Here is a 16,808-nt window from a genome sequence, read left to right on the forward strand (position 1 = left end):
CAAGCATGAGGTCTTGAGTTCAATCCCTTGAGTTCAATCTCCTATATTATTCATTAGTAAATAAATAAAATCTTAAAGAAAAAAGTATAAAAAAAGAATTGCTTTACTATCTTTTTTCTCTAAAATAAATATATAGTGAAAATCGGGGTTCAGGAGATAGCAAAGTGGTTTACACAACAAACTCTAATGACTGAGGCATCAGGGGTCCCAAATTCAATCCTTAGCACTATCATAAAGCACAGCTGAGCAGTGTTCTGGTTAAAAAGTTAGAGGTGGGGGGTCGGGCGGCGGCGCAGTGGGTTAAGCGCACGTGGCGCAAAGCGCAGGGACCGGTGTAAGGATCCCTGTTCGAGCCCCCGGCTCCCCACCTGCAGGGGAGTCGCTTCACGGGCGGTGAAGCAGGTCTGCAGGTGTCTATCTTTCTCTCCCCCTCTCTCTGTCTTCCCCTCCTCTCTCCATTTCTCTCTGTTCTATCCAACAACAAAGCAACTAATAACCGCAACGAGGCTGCAACAACTAGGGCAACAAAAAGGGGGAACAAATGGCCTCCAGGAGCGGTGGATTCATGGTGCAGGCACCGAGCCCAGCAATAACCCTGGAGGAGAAAAAAAAAAAAAAAAAGTTAGAGGTGCCCCAGTGCCCTACCCCACTAGGTAAAAGTAGAGATAGGCTAGAGTATGGACTGACCTGTCAACGCCCATGTCCAATGAAGAAGCAATTATAGAAGCCAGACCTCTGACCTTCTGTACCCCTTAGAGATCTCTGGTCCATACTCCCAGAAGGATAAAGAACAGGGAAGCATCCAATGGAGGAGGTGGGATATGGCACTCTGGTGGTGGGAACTGTATGAACTGTACCCCTCTTATCCCATAATCTTGTCAACCAGTCATTAATAATAATAAGTTGAAAAATAAGAAAACACAAAGCAGAACTTGGACTAGGTTTGGTGTATTGCAACAAAGTAAAAGACTATGGGGTGGTGGGTAGGGTTCTGGACCATGATGGTAGAGGAGGACCTAGAGGGGGTTGAACTGTTATGTGGAAAACTGAGAAATGTTACACATGTACAAACTACTGTATTTTTACTGTTGACTGTAAACCATTAATCCCTCCAATAAAGAAAGAAAAAAAAAGTTAGTGGCAGAGCAGGAGTGAATACAAATTAGACCAGGGAGATGACTCAGCATTATTATGGATGATGATCTGGGTTAGTTCCCAGTACTGGTGCAAACAAACTAACAAAAATCCCTATAGCCAGGGAAGTGATACAGTGGATAAAATGTTGGACCCTCAAGCATGAGGTCCTGAATTTGACTTTCAGCAACACATGTTTCAGAGCGGAGTGATGCTCTGGATCTCTCTCATTAATAAATATATAAATCTTAAAAACAAAAACCAACTCCAACAGAAGGTCAGGGAAGTGATTTAGCAGACAGCACAGGATTTGCATGTGTGAGGCCCAGGGCTTGAGGACCTTCAGTGCTACATATGGCAAAGTTGTATTCTGGCCTCTTTCTTTTTTTAATATTTATTTATTTATTTAAAGTGTATACTTTACTGGGTGAAGTAGCTCCTGCCCCCACTTCTAAGCTGTGCAGCACACTCTGCTGGAGCCACTGTTTTGTCATTTCATGCATCGACAACATGGCCGTGGTGAACTTCTGAGCCCAGGGGCGGGGGCCCTGGGGGAGCTTGGGAAGAAGCCATCCCACAGCACAGGGCGCCACACCTGCTAACTCCTGGACACACCGTATCTGAGGTTGTTGACTAAGTGCTCACAGTTGCCCTCGATCAGGCTGTACTGCATGATCTTGTTAACCATCTGCTTGATACACTGCATCCACGGGCAGCAGCAGGTAGGTCCTATCCAGCTTGTTATTGACCTTCCAGGAGCAGCCATGCAGCACGTAGTTCAGGTGGCTATACTTGACCACCGCCCAGTTGCTGAAGATGGAAGTGATGCTACCGACCTCAAATTCCTCACTTGGGGGGAGACAGGTGGACCACACAGTCATCTGTCACAGATTGCCCAGTGCTCGTAGCTGATACGGAAAATCTCAATCAAGTTTCTGGGTTGGGGTTTTAGCTTTTCCATGTTCTGCTGCAAATAAGATAGTTTCTCTCTGCTGCCATAGATAGGCTTCCTGCTACAACTGTCCCCATCAGAGAGCTGGGGGACAGGAGGGAGGGAGTCTGGAATGTGAATGTGGCAGGCTACCAGTCTTTTGAGATTCAAAAGATCTTCTTGGATTAAAACTCTCCAATTTGTTGTCAGTCCTTTGGCCTTCTGGCACTTTTTTTTAAAATTTTTTTTAAATTTAATTTTATATTTATTTATTTATTCCCTTTTGTTGCCCTTGTTTTATTGTTGTAGTTATTGATGTCGTCATTGTTGGATAGGACAGAGAGAAATGGAGAGAGGAGGGGAAGACAGAGAGGGGGAGAGAAAGATAGACACCTGCAGACCTGCTTCACCGCCTGTGAAGCGACTCCCCTGCAGGTAGGGAGCCAGGGCTCGAACTGGGATCCTTATGCCAGTCCTTGTGCTTTGTGCCACCTGCACTTAACCCGCTGAGCTACAGCCCAACTCCCCCTCTGGCACTTTTGTCCAACTTTTATCTTTGCCTTTTGGAGAGATTTCTTGAGTTCTTCAATTAGCCAATCCAGCAGTCCTCAGCAACTTTCTTTACTAATTTACCTTCACCCCAAGGCTGTAGGCTAGAATTTGACTCTGCTGCCCTCTTCTGGTCGGCAGTGGTCTCCCAGTTAACCTCTGGTTTCTCCCCCTGCTGGGCTCTTCTGCCCTGTTGGATAGTGTATGGCTGCTTGGGTGAGAACCTCACCAAGGCTTGAGATCCCACGGGTTCATGAGCAGGAGGAGCCTTGGAGACTTGGGGACTCTTTGGGGGCTCCCTGGGCCTGCAGGGAACAGGTGCATGGAGGGGGCCAGGCCCCCGCATGGGGGCTTTCTGGGGTGCAGACCCACTTGGCAGCGCCCTGGGCAAGAGCCAAGCAGGAGGTATCTATTTATTTTTTAAAATATTTACTTATTCCCTTTTGTTGCCCTTGTTGTTTTGTTGTTGTAATTATTATTGTTGTCATCATTGTTGAATAGGACAAAGAGAAATGGAGAGAGGAGGGGAAGACAGAGGGGGAGAGAAAGACAGACACCTGCAGACCTGCTTCACCACCTGTGAAGCGACTCCCCTGCAGGTGGGGAGTGGGGGGGGGGCCTCAAACTGGGATCCTTAGGCCAGTCCTTGCGCTTCATGCGCATGTGCTTAACCTGCTGTGCTACTGCCCAACTCCCTATTTATTTATTTTCAATGAAAGCGATACAAAGAGACCAGAGCACTGCTTAACTCTGGTTTATAGTGGTGCTGGAAATTGAACCTGGGACCTCAGAGCCTTAGGCATGAAAGTCTTATGTATACCATTATGCTGTTTCCTAAGTCCTGGCCCCTTTCATTCATTCATATATATATATATATATATATATATATCAAAACAGGCTGGGGAGATAGCAGAGTAGTTATACAAAAAAGACTTTCATGCCTGAAGCTTTGAGGTTACAGATTCAAGCCCTGGCACCACCAAAAGACACAGTTGAACAGTTCTCTACTAACTTAGTAGAAGAAAATGAAATCACATGGACCAACTACTGTATTTTACTGTTGACTGTAAACCATATATATCCCCCAATAAAGAAAAAAATGAGTATAATTATATAAAAAATAATAAATAAGACAAAACAAAACGTTCTAACAAAGTAAAGAAAGTGAGAGGAAGAGATAAAACAAAAACATTAAGAGCCCAGGAGTCACATATGCCGGAGTGATGTTCTAGCTCACTCTTCCTCTACCTCATTAATAAATTAATAAGCAAATATTTTGTGAAAAATAAAACCCAAGAGAACACTGATAATTTTTAAAATGTGATATTTCTATTCGATTAAGTTAAGGTATGTGTCTGACAGTGAAGAAAGCAATTCTCAAATGACTTATTTTTTTCTTTCTTAAATAAAACTAAAGGAAAATAAAATAAACAGAAGCACACACACTACATTTAAACAAAAAATGCTTTTTACAGTGAAAACTCTTACAAATTCTAGTCAATGGCAAGATAGAACAATCTTAAAATTAGAAATAAATGATGCTGGGACAGATAGCGACTTCTGCACTTACTAGTTCTGCCACTGCCCAGCCCTGATAGTATAATGGTTATGTAAAAGAATTTTATGCTTGAGGTTCTGAGGTCCCAGATTCAATCCCTGGCACCACCATAAACCAGAACTGAGCAGTATTCTGGTAAAAATAAATAAATAAACAAAACTGAAGTGGCCTAAAGTTGTCCATGACACCTCAATCTGAAGGACTACTGGCCATCTTGATTATAACTGATTTTTTAAAAAAGTATTTACTTATTAATGAGAGGGATAGGAGGAGAGAAAAAGAATCAGACATCACTCTGGTATATGTATTGCTGGGGACTGAACTCAGGGTCTCATGCTTGAGAGTCTAGCTTCTTAGCCACTGCGCCACCTCCTGAATCACATAACTGAATATTCTAACACTATATCATCCTATTGAATTTATATTGATCAACTTATTATTGGCATTCAGCACTGGGTTTTTCTATGTGGTAAATAATAAAGAAAAGTTATAAAATATAAGTGTGCTTCACAGGATTTGTACCATGATTGATTAAGTTAACTACTGTACATAAAATAATACAGCATAATTTAAAAATTAAATGCAAGGGCTGGGAGGTGGCACAACTGGTTGAATACATGTTTCCATGTGCAAGGACCTGGGTTTAAGTCCCTGGTTTCAACCTAAAGGGGGGAAGCTTCACAAGCAGTAAAGCATATAAGTATTTTTCTGTCTCCCTCTCAGATTTCTCTCTGTCCTGTCAAAAATTTAAACAATTAAATGCTAATTTTACATGTAATATAAATTATACACATATACATACATTCAAGCGATTGTATGTTTCTCTCTTCTGACCTTTTTTGCCTCCAGGGTTATTGCTGGGGCTCTCTGCCTGCACTATGACTACACTACTCTTGGAGGCTATTTTTCCCATTTTGTTGCCCTTGTTGTTGTCATTATTATTATTATCACTGCTGTTGTTGGATAGGACAGAGATAAATTGATAGAGGACAGGAAGACAGAGAGGGGAGAGAAAGACAGACATCTGCAGACCTGTTTCACCGCCTGTGAAATGATCCCCCCTGCAGGTGGGGAGCCGGGGGCTTAAACAGGTTCTTGTACTTTATGCCATGTGCGCTTAACCCGCTGCACTACCACCTGACTCCCTTCTTCTGACTTTTTATATATGCAGTTCCTCCCCACTACCTTGATCTTTTTATTATTGATCTTTTTATTTGAGTGTGCTGGTAATCTTGAAGATGGTTGTCATATACTCAGGGGGTAATGTACTGCTTTCTATATTTGAGTGTGTGTATGAAAATGTCCATAATAAAAAGCTTAAATGCTTGAAACAAGCTGGTGAAGTATAGTTCCATTTCCCCCCTTAATGTCCTTTCAATAAATTCACAATTGACTATAATGCCAAGAACTAAATAAAGCCAGAAGACTGATAAGCTAAATGCTGTTATATCTCAAAAGAAACCATGACAACCAAGTATGAATTTTGGCTCAGAAAGCATGCATTATTATTAGCAAATCCAAGCACTGGGCATGCATACAGTTATCCTCTGCAAATAACAGATAAAAATATTCAAAATTAAGGGAATAAAACAACAAATATATATGTGTGTGTGTGTATATATATATATATATATATATATATATGCATATATATGCAGTAATTAACTGGGGATATTCTGAATAATGAAAAAAAATCAAAGAGTTTCAGTTTGGGCAGCTGGTTTGACTTTATGAAAATCCAACTCCTAAGAATGCTAATACTAGCATATACTTAGTCCTATAATTTAAGTAAATTGAAAATTACTTTGCTGAATTTTTGAGACACACTGATGCAAATACAAAGAATTCTCAGGCCAGGGCACTAGTTCACCAGCCTTTTAAAAAAGTTGATTTGTCGGGAGTCGGGTGGTAGCGCAGTGGGGTAAGTGTACGTGGTGCAAAGCGCAAGGACTGGCGTAAGGATCCTGGTTGGAGGCCCCGACTCCCCACCTGCAAGGGAGTCGCTTCACAAGTGGTGAAGCAGGTCTGCAGGAGTCTATCATTCTCTCCCCATCTCTTGATTTCTCTCTGTCCTATCCAACAATGACAACATCAACATCAACAATAACAATAACTATGACAATAAAAAAAGGCAACAAAAGGGAATAAATAAATAATAATAATAATTTAAAAATTTCTCTACTTAATCCTCCCACCTTCCTTAGAGGCAAAATGGTCTGATTTGGCAGCCCCTGTCTAGCCGAAATGTACATACAAGAGCTAAGTACATGAAAAAGGAAAAATGGATGTAGCTTGAGGCAGATGATAGGATGGGGTAGCATGCAAAACATTCCATCTCACTCAAGGCCACTTCACTGCTATATTCATGTTTAATCAGGGTTCATGCTTCATCGGGGTTCCTGCTACAAGCACTCAATCCTTCCAATGGCTTTTCCCCCAGTATAGCAATATGCTCTCTTCAAAGTCAACCCTATGTTCCTGCTTCCTTAACTCCTGTTGACTTTCCTTCTTCTCTTAACAGCTTATCTGAAAAAATAATCTGTACTTATTGTCATCTATCCCAACCTACTACCAAATTTATTCCAATCCTATTCCACTAAAACTGTTTTGAAAAAGACACTGATGATTTCCGTGTCGTTAAATTGATGAATTTAAACCGAGGCTTTAGAATTCTTATCTTGCAATACTCATCTGTAATATTTCCTATTACTTAAACTATTCTGTGTTATGGTATAAAGTCAACAATTAAATGGATTTTGGGTGTTGGTGTAGCCTGAGAGTTGTAAGATAGCATGATTGGTGGTCTTTGAGGTACTACAGGGAATAATGTGCTGGACTCTCAAGTATGCAGTCCCAAGTTTAATCCCTGGCAGCACATGTGTCAGTGATGTTCTGGTTTTCTTTCTCACACTAACAAATAAATAAAATATTTTTAAAAAATTACCATGACTGGGCTCCTGTGAGTCACAGACCAGTCAGAAGATCAAAACCTCCCCCTTGGCAATGTAATAGGGTTGGAATTCTAGTAGCAAATCATCTTGACAGAAAGCTTTGATAGAGAAACTCAGAAGGGGGGCCAGGTGGTAGTGCACCTGGTTAAGTGCACACATTACAGTGTACAAGGACCTGGGTTCAAGCCCTTGGCCCCCACCTGCAAATGGAAAGCTTCATGGGTAGTGAAGCAGGGCTGCAGGTGTCTCTCTCTGTCTCTCTTCCCATCTCTCAATTTCCCTGCTTCTATCCAATAATGAATAGATTAAAAAAGCTTAAGACAAGGTTTACTTTAAAAAGAGAATGAGAGAGATAAACAGATACTTGCAACACTGCTTTACCACTCTCCCCCTCTCTCCTCAATTTCTGTCTCTATCCAATAATAAATAAATAAAAAGATTAAAAGACAGCGAGAAATCCAGGAGGTAGTGCAGTAAATAAAGTTCTGGACTGTCAACTGTGAGGTGTTGGGTTTGATTCTGAGCATCACATGTACCACCAGTGATGCCCTGGTTCTTTCATTAACAAGTAAATAAATCTTAAAAAACTAACAACAATAACAATAAGACCTAGCTCCACACTAAGTCATTAATTAAGATAGACAAGTGGGGGAGATAGCTTAGTGATAAGCAAACAGACTCTCATGCCTGAGGCTCTGAGGTCCTAGGTTGAACCTTTTGCACCATCATAAACCAGAGCTGAGCCAGTGCTCTGCTAAAATAAATGATAATAATAAGACAAGCACATAGACTCTTGAGAAAACTTAAAGAATGTGGTACTGAATGGAATTTCAGCTAACTCAAAAAGCTTCTCAGAAAAGAATATCAACTACAGGGTTTGTGCTTAAATTCTGACTGTTCTATGCCAACTCACCAGTCCCCTCCCTTGGTAACTATATTAAATAAATTTCCAAAATCCTGTTGGTGGTGTAATCTCTTCTTAGTCAACTTGCCTACTGTGGTCTGGATAATGGTACAGTGGATAAGCTACTGGACCCTCAAGCATGTGTTCCCAAGTTCAATCACCATCAAAGCAACAAAGACATCTCCTTAGAAGAAGAGATCCCAATAGTCAGAGTGATTAGCAAAAGACTTGATAAACCAATGACAACTAATTCTATTTCCAATTCCTTTCCCTACCCCTAAGAAGGGTGGGACTGAAATTTTTTAATCTCTTTAATTAAAAAGTTGATCTCCAGATATCTCTCAGGTTCTTTTTTATTTATGTTTAATCAGGCTTTTTATCTGTTTATTTTTTAATTGGATAGCAACAGAAAGAAATTGAGAGGGGCAGGGGAGATACAGAAGGAGAAAGACAGAGAGACACCTACAGCCCTACTTCACCACTTATGAGGCTGCTCCCCCCCCCCCCCCCGCAGGTGGGGACCAGGGGCTTGAACCTGTGTCCTTGAGCACAGTAAAGTGTGTGCTTAACCAGGTGTGTCATGGTCTGATCCCATTCTCAGTAGCAGCCCCAAAGCCACATTAACATAACAAAAGACACCCCAGTCTTTCTACACAGAAAATCCCCAAAATTTTAGAAACTTCTATAAGGGATGAAGTTTAAACAGATACACACTTCTTGTATAAGTCACAATATTTTATCTGTCTACCATTTGGGATTAAAACACAAACTAATGATTGAATTAGAGTAGCTGGTAGCTATGATAAAAGCATGGCGTTACCATGTTTGAGGCAGCTCTCTCTCTTCTTTTAATTTTAAAAAAATATTCAGGGGGGCTGGGCGCTAGTGCAGCGGGTTAAGCACATGTGGCGCAAAGCGCAAGAACCAGTGTAACAATCCCAGATCAAGCCCCTGGCTCCCCACCTACAGGGGAGTCGCTTCACAGGCAGTGAAGCAGATCTGCAAGTGTCTTTCTCTCCCCCTCTGCCTTCCCCTCCTCTCTTGATTTCTCTCTGTCCTATCCAACAACTACAACAACAATAACAATAACAATGATAAACAAAAAAGGCAACAAAAGGGTGAAAAATGACCTCCAGGAGCAGTGGATTCATAGTAGTGCTGGAGCCCAAGCAATAACCCTGGAGGCAAAAAAATTTGCATAGATAGAAACTGATAGGGAGGGAGTTGTGGTATCGCAGTGGGCTAAGCGCACGACGTGGCGTGGTGCACAAGGACCGGTAAAAGGATCCCGGTTGGAGACCCCAGTTCCTCACCTGCAAGGGGAGTCACTTCACAAGTGGTGAAGCAGGTCTGCAGGTGTCTATCTTTCTCTCTGCCTCTCTGTCTTCCCCTCCTCTCTCGATTTCTCTCTGTCTTATCCAATAATGATGACATCAACAACAACAACAACAATAACTACAACAATAAAACAACAAGGGCAACAAAGGGGAATAAATATATATATAATGAAATTGATAGGGAATGTGGAGGTAGAGAGAGAAGGAGGGAAGGACTTCTGGAGGGAGGGGGAGAGAGAGACTTGTAGCATTGTTACATCACTCATGAAGCTGTGGGAAGCGTATCTCTTATGAAATTAAAAAAAAAAGTTGATAAATTTTGAATTCTGGGCACCCTGCCTATGTTTTAGGATTTATAATTCTATTTGAGAAAAGTTTAAGCACACTGCAAATCTGCATTGCTCACTAACAATTTATGTTGTACCCCGAGAGTGAAGAAGCTCTGAACACTTTCTAAACAGCTTTGCAAAAAAGCTTTAAAAGTGAAAAATGGTCCCTACTGGGTTCTCCTCGCCAAGGCACAAGCAAGTCTCTGCATACCAGGCTTCTGTTTTCCTAAAGGTGTTTAGGCTAAGCCTCTCTCAGTTGGCAGATGGAAGCCAAGATCTGTAAAAGAGAAGCAGAGGCTCTCAAGTGCCTGTCAGGGAACATGAGGAGGTGGGCAAGGATAGCTGAGATGGTAAACTTCCAGCCCATACTTAACAAAATGCAACAAGGCCTCAAGCACAGGAAGTTGAGATGCCCGTATAAATACTCATCCAATCTGATCCACCTCCATGCTTTTTAAAGGAAGAAATCTGTATTCTACCAAAGATGTGCTCAAGGAAATGGAGAAGGGTGGTTCATGTCACACACAGCTCAGTAATTTGTTATGAAAAATTCTGTAATATAGCTCTCCAGTGTTACAGCACAAAAGTAACCAAAGGATGAGACAGAGGCCACATGGAGGATAGACTTGCATTTATTTCACATTAACGGGTTACAGGTCGATTCCTACCAGGCCTGAACAACCTTGTACTGCAGTACCCAGCTCTTATCTGATTCAAGCTGGGCATGGGACAGGCTGATTGGTTATAAACAGAGTCCATCAATGTGCTGACAATCAAGGTGAGAGCAGGTTGGCAACAATCAGGGTCTGCCACTTGGGATATTGGAATGTGGAAGTGAGAGTCCACCAGCAGTGGTTTCTCTCATTCTCATGTCTATGGATTTTACATTTCAAACTCACTTGAGAAATATTAAGTATTTAAAAAAAAAAAAAAAAAAGAAAAAGATGGGTGTGTAACCATAGAAGATGCATAAGGTGAGCATAGTATAAGCAGCAGTGAAAAACACAAATTGTGAGATCTGGAACCACTCACAGGAGGCGGAAGGCCAGGACAAGAATAATAGCCACTTGGGCCTACACATAACCTCCACACAGACCAAAAAACCAGTCTTTAAGATTGATCATTTCCAAGAAGCATCCAATTAAAAGAAAACTGATTTTTTTTTTTTTTTTTTTTTGCCTTTTCCAATCTATTTCTTAGGACCAAACTGAGCAGAACAAGATCTCATCTTTTCTTTGCTGCTAGGGCTACTACTGGGACTCCTTGCCTGCATGATTCCATTGTGCCTCGTAGAAAACACAGACACACACACACACACACACACACATTCGTTCAGATAATAAGCAACTGAAATAGGTGAAAAGCAGTTTCAGCTCTTCAGGTAACTTTCCTCCTTTAAGAGGGTAGGATGAGGAAGTTCCTTCCATTTCTTTTGTTTGTTTGTTTGTTTTTAAAATATTTATTTATTTATTTATTCCCATTAGTTGCCCTTGTTTTATTGTTGTGGTTATTATTATTGTTGTCGTCATTGTTGGATAGGACAGAGAGAAATGGAGAAAGAAGGGGAAGACAGAGAGGGGGAGTGAAAGATAGACACCTGCAGACCTGCTTCACCGCCTGTGAAGTGACTCCCCTGCAGGTGGGGAGCCGGGGCTCAAATTGGGATCCTTAACTCCAGTTCTTGCGCTTTGTGCCACCTGTGCTAAACCACTGCGCTACAGCCTGACTCCCGTTCCTTCCATTTCTTTCATGAATTTCTACTCAGCCTTCTCTACTCTCCTGGGAACACATCAAATTGTTATGATTCTCTCTGATATTATAATTTCAGCAAAATTTTACTCACACACAAGACTAAATGCCCCCACCAGACAGCCAGAAGGATTGCAATGGCATCTGCAATGACACTGCTCAGCTTCTCTGAAGGATGCCATCAGTATCCTTCCCTGAACAACAGCAAAGTAGCTCTTAGACCAGGTGAGGAGGAGCAGAAGCAGGGTCTGTCCCTCTACCCCAGAGGAAATGCCAGTCCCTCACATACTTACTTGCCAAAGCCTTTTTCCCAGCTGCATGGTAGGCTACAATGTACTTCTTCCCCTCTCTATCCTCTGTTTTTGTCTCTAATCCTGGAAAGAGAGATTTAATAGCTTGATGGATGACGGTTCTTTTCTCTTTGGTGTCCTCAATAACCTAATGAAAACAGAAAGTGGCAAATCTAACTTAACACATATTAAATCAAGAAACACTGCCAATGAATTAGTAAAAAACAATACTCACCTTATTACATGAAATAACAAAAGTACATAGATAGGACTGGGGAAACAACCTGATGGTTATGCAAGTGACTTTTAAGCTTAAACTTCTGAGCTCTCAGGTTCAGTACCCAGCACCCCATAAACCAGAGCTGAGCAGTGCTCTGGTAAAAACAAAAAAGTACATGGGATATTTAGTAATCTTTTAGTGCTTCACAATACTGCAAACTAAAGAGCGTGTTTACTGAGCTTGTCCATCTGCCATGGGCAAATACTTAACACTCAAGTCTCTTGACCCCCATGATATCCCTACAATGTTCCTTTGCATCTACTTAGAGATGAGGGAAATGAAACTGAGGGAAATTAAGGAATGTATCTTAAGAGGCTGGATGGTGACATATCTGGCACAGCACACGTTACAATGTGCAAGGATCTGAGTTCAAGCCCCTAGTCCCTATCTACAGGGGGGAAACCTGACAAGCCATTAAGATTTGTTGCAGCTGTCTTTCTCTTTTTTTTTATTGTTATTGTTATTTATGTCTTTGTTGTTGGATAGGACAGTGAGAAATGAAGAGAGGAGGGGAAGACATAGAGGAGGAGAGAAAGATAGGACACCTGCACTTGCTTCACCCCCCCATGAAGCGAAGCGACTCCCCCTGTAGGTGGGGAGCCGGGGGCTCAAACAGGGATCCTTATGCCGGTCCTTGTACTTTGTGGCACGTGCACTTAACCCGCTATATAGCCCAGTCCCCTGGAATTATTTTATAATGGCATTCCAGCACATAGTAGAACAAAGAATAATCAAGATCAAGAAAATGGCATGCATGACTCAGGCTTGGGCCTGGCCCTCAAGGCAGTAAAGACAGCTTTAGTATTTTTTCTCTCTCCCTCTTTATCTTGGAAAAAAAAAAAATCAGTTCAGAGTGGTGAAGCTCCAGTGACTTAAAAAAAAAAAAAGTGGGAGTTGGGCGGTAGTGCAGCGGGTTAAGCGCACATGGTGCAAAGCTCAAGGATGGGCAGAAGGATCCCGGTTCGAGCCCCTGGCTCCCCACCTGCAGGGGAGTCGCTTCACAGGCAGTGAAGTAGGTCTGCAGGTGTCTTTCTCTCCTCATCTCTGTCTTCCCCTCTTCTTTCCATTTCTCTCTGTCCTATTCAACAACGACAACATCAATAACAACAATAACTACAATGAGAAAACAAGGGCAACAAAAGGGAATAAATAAATAGATATTTTAAAATAATGAAAAAATAAAATGAAAAGAAAACAAAATAAACAACCTTCATATCGCACCAAAGTAAAAAGCTCTGGGGTGGGTGTGGGTGGGTGGGTAGGTGGGTAGAATACAGGTCCAAGAAGGATGACAGAGGACCTAGTGGGGGTTGTATTGTTATATGGGAAACTGGGGAGTGTTATGCATGTACAAACTATTGTATTTACTGTTGAATGTAAAACATTAATTCCCCAATAAAGAAATAATAGTAATAAAAAAAACCTTCAATGGGTAGGAAAGTGATTCAGTGGTAGAGGGTTAGAATGTAGCTCTAGTTTTCATTCTTCTCATTTCTTTTCTCTCTTTCATGAAAACAAATTACCCCAACACCCCCATAAAATTCTCATGCACTCCTACTACTCCCAGAGGATTTTTTCAGGGGCCTAGGCAGGACCACATGCTCGACTGTCAGGCAGTGGTACTCCCCTCACCCCTTTTCTTTTCTTTTTCTTTTTTTAAAATTATGTTTATTTATTATTGGATAGAGACAGAGACAATTTGAGAAGGGGGAAAGGAGGTAGAGAGGGAAAGAGGCAGAGACACTTGCAGTCCTGCTTTACTACTAGGGGCTTGAATCTGGTTCCTGTGCACTACAATGTGCGTGCGCCACTGCCTGCGCCCCCTACCCCCTCCCTCGCCTTTATATTTAATTTTATATGAGAGAGTCAGGTCAAAGCACCACTCAATTACAGGTATGGAACTGGGAACCTCAGACATGAAAGTCCAATTTCTCTGGTCTGTGGAGGCTCTCAGTCAGCAGAGTATGTGACAAAATTGCCACTATGCTTCCAAACAGATTCTTTACTGATGTGTGGCCCTATACAAAATTAAAAAATAAAAATAAAAAAAAAACCAGAAATAACTCTTCTATTTCAGATATATGTATGGAGGTGGGGAGGGAAGGAGGGAAAGATACTATAGCACTGCTCCATCACCCATGGGATCCCCCTGATGCCAGTACCATAGTGTTCCCACGTGGTGCCACAGCTTGAACCTAGGGCTCCACACATGGCAAGGTGCATGTCCTACTAGGTGAACTATTAAACTATTACCCAGAAATATTACTTTTTTTTTGAGACTGAGAAAGATTTCATTGGGGAGGACACATATCTTGCCATGTGCACAGCCTAGGTTTCAAACCCTGGCTTCACATGGGAGGCAGCATAGCATCTGGGGAAGCTCAAGTGTTTCTCCCCTTCTCTCAATGAATGAAAAAAGGTGGTCTGGGAGTAGTGGAATCACACATGCAAAATAAAATAACTTTTTTCCCTTGCCATAGTTTATCTGGATACTGATGATCTGCCACTGATAAAAACATGTTTTAGATCACACAAGGCTAAGACACCTTTTAGTTGTTGCAATACAACAACTTACTGATATCAACTCAAAGAAAAAAAAAAAAGAGAGAAAGAAAAAGAAAAGAAAAATGCCCTGAAGAAGCTTTTCATGTATTTTTGCACTATATACCTCGATGGCAACACTGGTCTCCTTATTCTTAAAAAGTTGGAGCTCTTCTAAACGTTGTTTTTCTTCAGCTGTTAAAACCGTAAATACATCTTCTGAAGGATCCTTTAAAAGAATCATGAGAGCGCCCAGTGAGTCACACACAGAATCCGAGACAGCTAAAGTTTCTGTGATGTATGGGAGACACTACTTTGATAGAGAAGGAGAATTTTGCTGGAGAGCTGTTCCTACCTCCTCATCCACTGGGACAGATAAATCATCCAAATGGCTGATCTGGCCATCTTTTCCGATTTCATGAACAACGAAGTCAGAATATCTGATAAGAAGACAATGAACACTTTCAGACCATTAACATTGTGCTTCGTATTAACTTAAAGTTTATCAATAGTGTATCTCATCACTGTACAAAAACAAGTTTTTGGATAGGAGGTGAGAGAGAAAGAACCAGATTATCACTCTGGTACATGTGCTGCCAGGGACTGAACCCAGATCCTCATGTTTGAGAGTCCAACACTTTATCCACTGCGCCACTTCCCGGACCACACAAAAGCAAGTTTTAAGGGAACTGGGTGGTGGCACAGCGGGTTAAGTGCACATGGCGGAAAGTGCATGGACTGGCATGAGTATCCCAGTTCAAGCCCCCGGTTTCTCCACCTGCAGGAGGTTCCCTTCACAGGCGGTGAAGCAGGTATCTATCTTTCTCTCCCCCTCTCTGTCTTCCCCTCCTCTCTTGATTTCTTTCTGTCCTATCCAACAATGACAGTAATAACAATAAAAATTACAACCACAATAATAACAATGATAAACACAAGGGAAAAAATTTAAAAAACAAACTTTAAAAAAAATCTCCTGTGCAGTCATATAGCCAGGCTGAGAGAAACAACCTGGGTTTGAATCCCAGTACTGCAAGTGAGTTGGTGAAACAGTTTATTTGGATAGTCTATTGCTTTATCATGTGTGTGACCTGGCCCCCATCTCATTGAAGGAAACGCCAGTGCTATGGTCGGTCTCACTCTGTCTGCCTTACTGAAAACAAACAAAAACATTATACGGGAGTACCCTGGGCAGCACTAGGAGAAACTCTATGGATGATGGGGCAGTGCTGAGGTGTCTCTCTTCTTCCTTTAGATTTTCTAAGCAGTATCACACATGCATGAGGCCCTGAGTTCATTCTCTGACACCAGGAAAAAAAAAGTCATTTGTAATTATTTTTCTAGTTTCTTAATTGCTATATACTTTGCTATGTACTCTGGCTGTTTTATAGCAGAAATTAAGAGAGGAAAAAAAATTTTTTTTCCAGAGCACTGCTCAACTCTGGCTTTGGGGCCTCAACTTGGGACTCTGGAGCCTCTGGCAACAGAGTCTCTTTGCATAACTGTTAGGCTATCTATCCCCACCTGGAAAAAAATTTTTTTAGAATATTCTTTCAAAAAAATACATAAATATGGGGTTGGGTGGTAGTGCAGCAGGTTAATCGCACATGGCACAAAGCACAAGGACCTGCATAAGGATCCCAGTTTGAGCCCCCGGCTCCCCGCCTGTAGGAGGTCACTTTACAAGTGGTGAATCAGGTCTGCAGTTGTCTATTTTTCTCTCCCCCTTTTGATTTCTGTCTTATCTAATAACAACAATGTCAGTGGCAACAATAAACAGTAATGATAAAAACAAGGGCAACAAAATGGGAAAAATGGCCTCCAGAAACAGTGAATTTGTAGTGCAGGCATCCAGCCTCAGCAAAATCCTGAAGGCAAAAAAAAAAGAAAGGAAGGAAGGAAGGAAGGAAGGAAGGAAGGAAGGAAGGAAGGAAGGAAGGAAGGAAGGAAGGAAGGAAATAAAGGAAGTCGGGCAGTAGCACAGTGGGTTAAGCGCAGATGACACAAAGTACAAGGACTGGCATAAGGATGCCGGTTCAAGCCCCCGGCTCCCCACCTGCAGAGGAGTCGCTTCACAAGCGGTGAAGCAGGTCGGCAGGTGTCTATCTTTCTCTCCCGCTCTCCATCTTTCCCATCTCTCTCCAATTCTCTGTGTCCTATCTAACAACGACGACAACAATAATAACTACAACATAAAACAACAAGGGCAACAAAAGGGAATAAATAAATATTAAAAAAAGAAATAAATACATCTTTTT

The 16,808-nt window shown here is 41.8% G+C and overlaps 1 protein-coding gene across 2 annotated transcripts in view; it reads right to left on the bottom strand.

Annotated features, from left to right (window-relative positions):
• Positions 1-16,808, bottom strand: part of PUS7 (pseudouridine synthase 7) — a 71,128-nt gene that overhangs the window by 36,386 nt on the left and 17,934 nt on the right. For both annotated transcript variants that reach the window (XM_016189946.2, XM_007526975.3), the window contains exons 3-5: positions 14,909-14,993; positions 14,681-14,782; positions 11,736-11,880 (exon numbers count right to left, since the gene is read on the bottom strand). In XM_016189946.2, the coding sequence (XP_016045432.2) occupies positions 11,736-11,880; positions 14,681-14,782; positions 14,909-14,993 (332 nt within the window). The remainder of the gene's footprint in view (positions 1-11,735; positions 11,881-14,680; positions 14,783-14,908; positions 14,994-16,808) is intronic.

This window comes from Erinaceus europaeus, chromosome 8 (assembly GCF_950295315.1).
Source record: "Erinaceus europaeus chromosome 8, mEriEur2.1, whole genome shotgun sequence".
Classification (NCBI taxonomy): Eukaryota; Metazoa; Chordata; class Mammalia; order Eulipotyphla; family Erinaceidae; genus Erinaceus; species Erinaceus europaeus.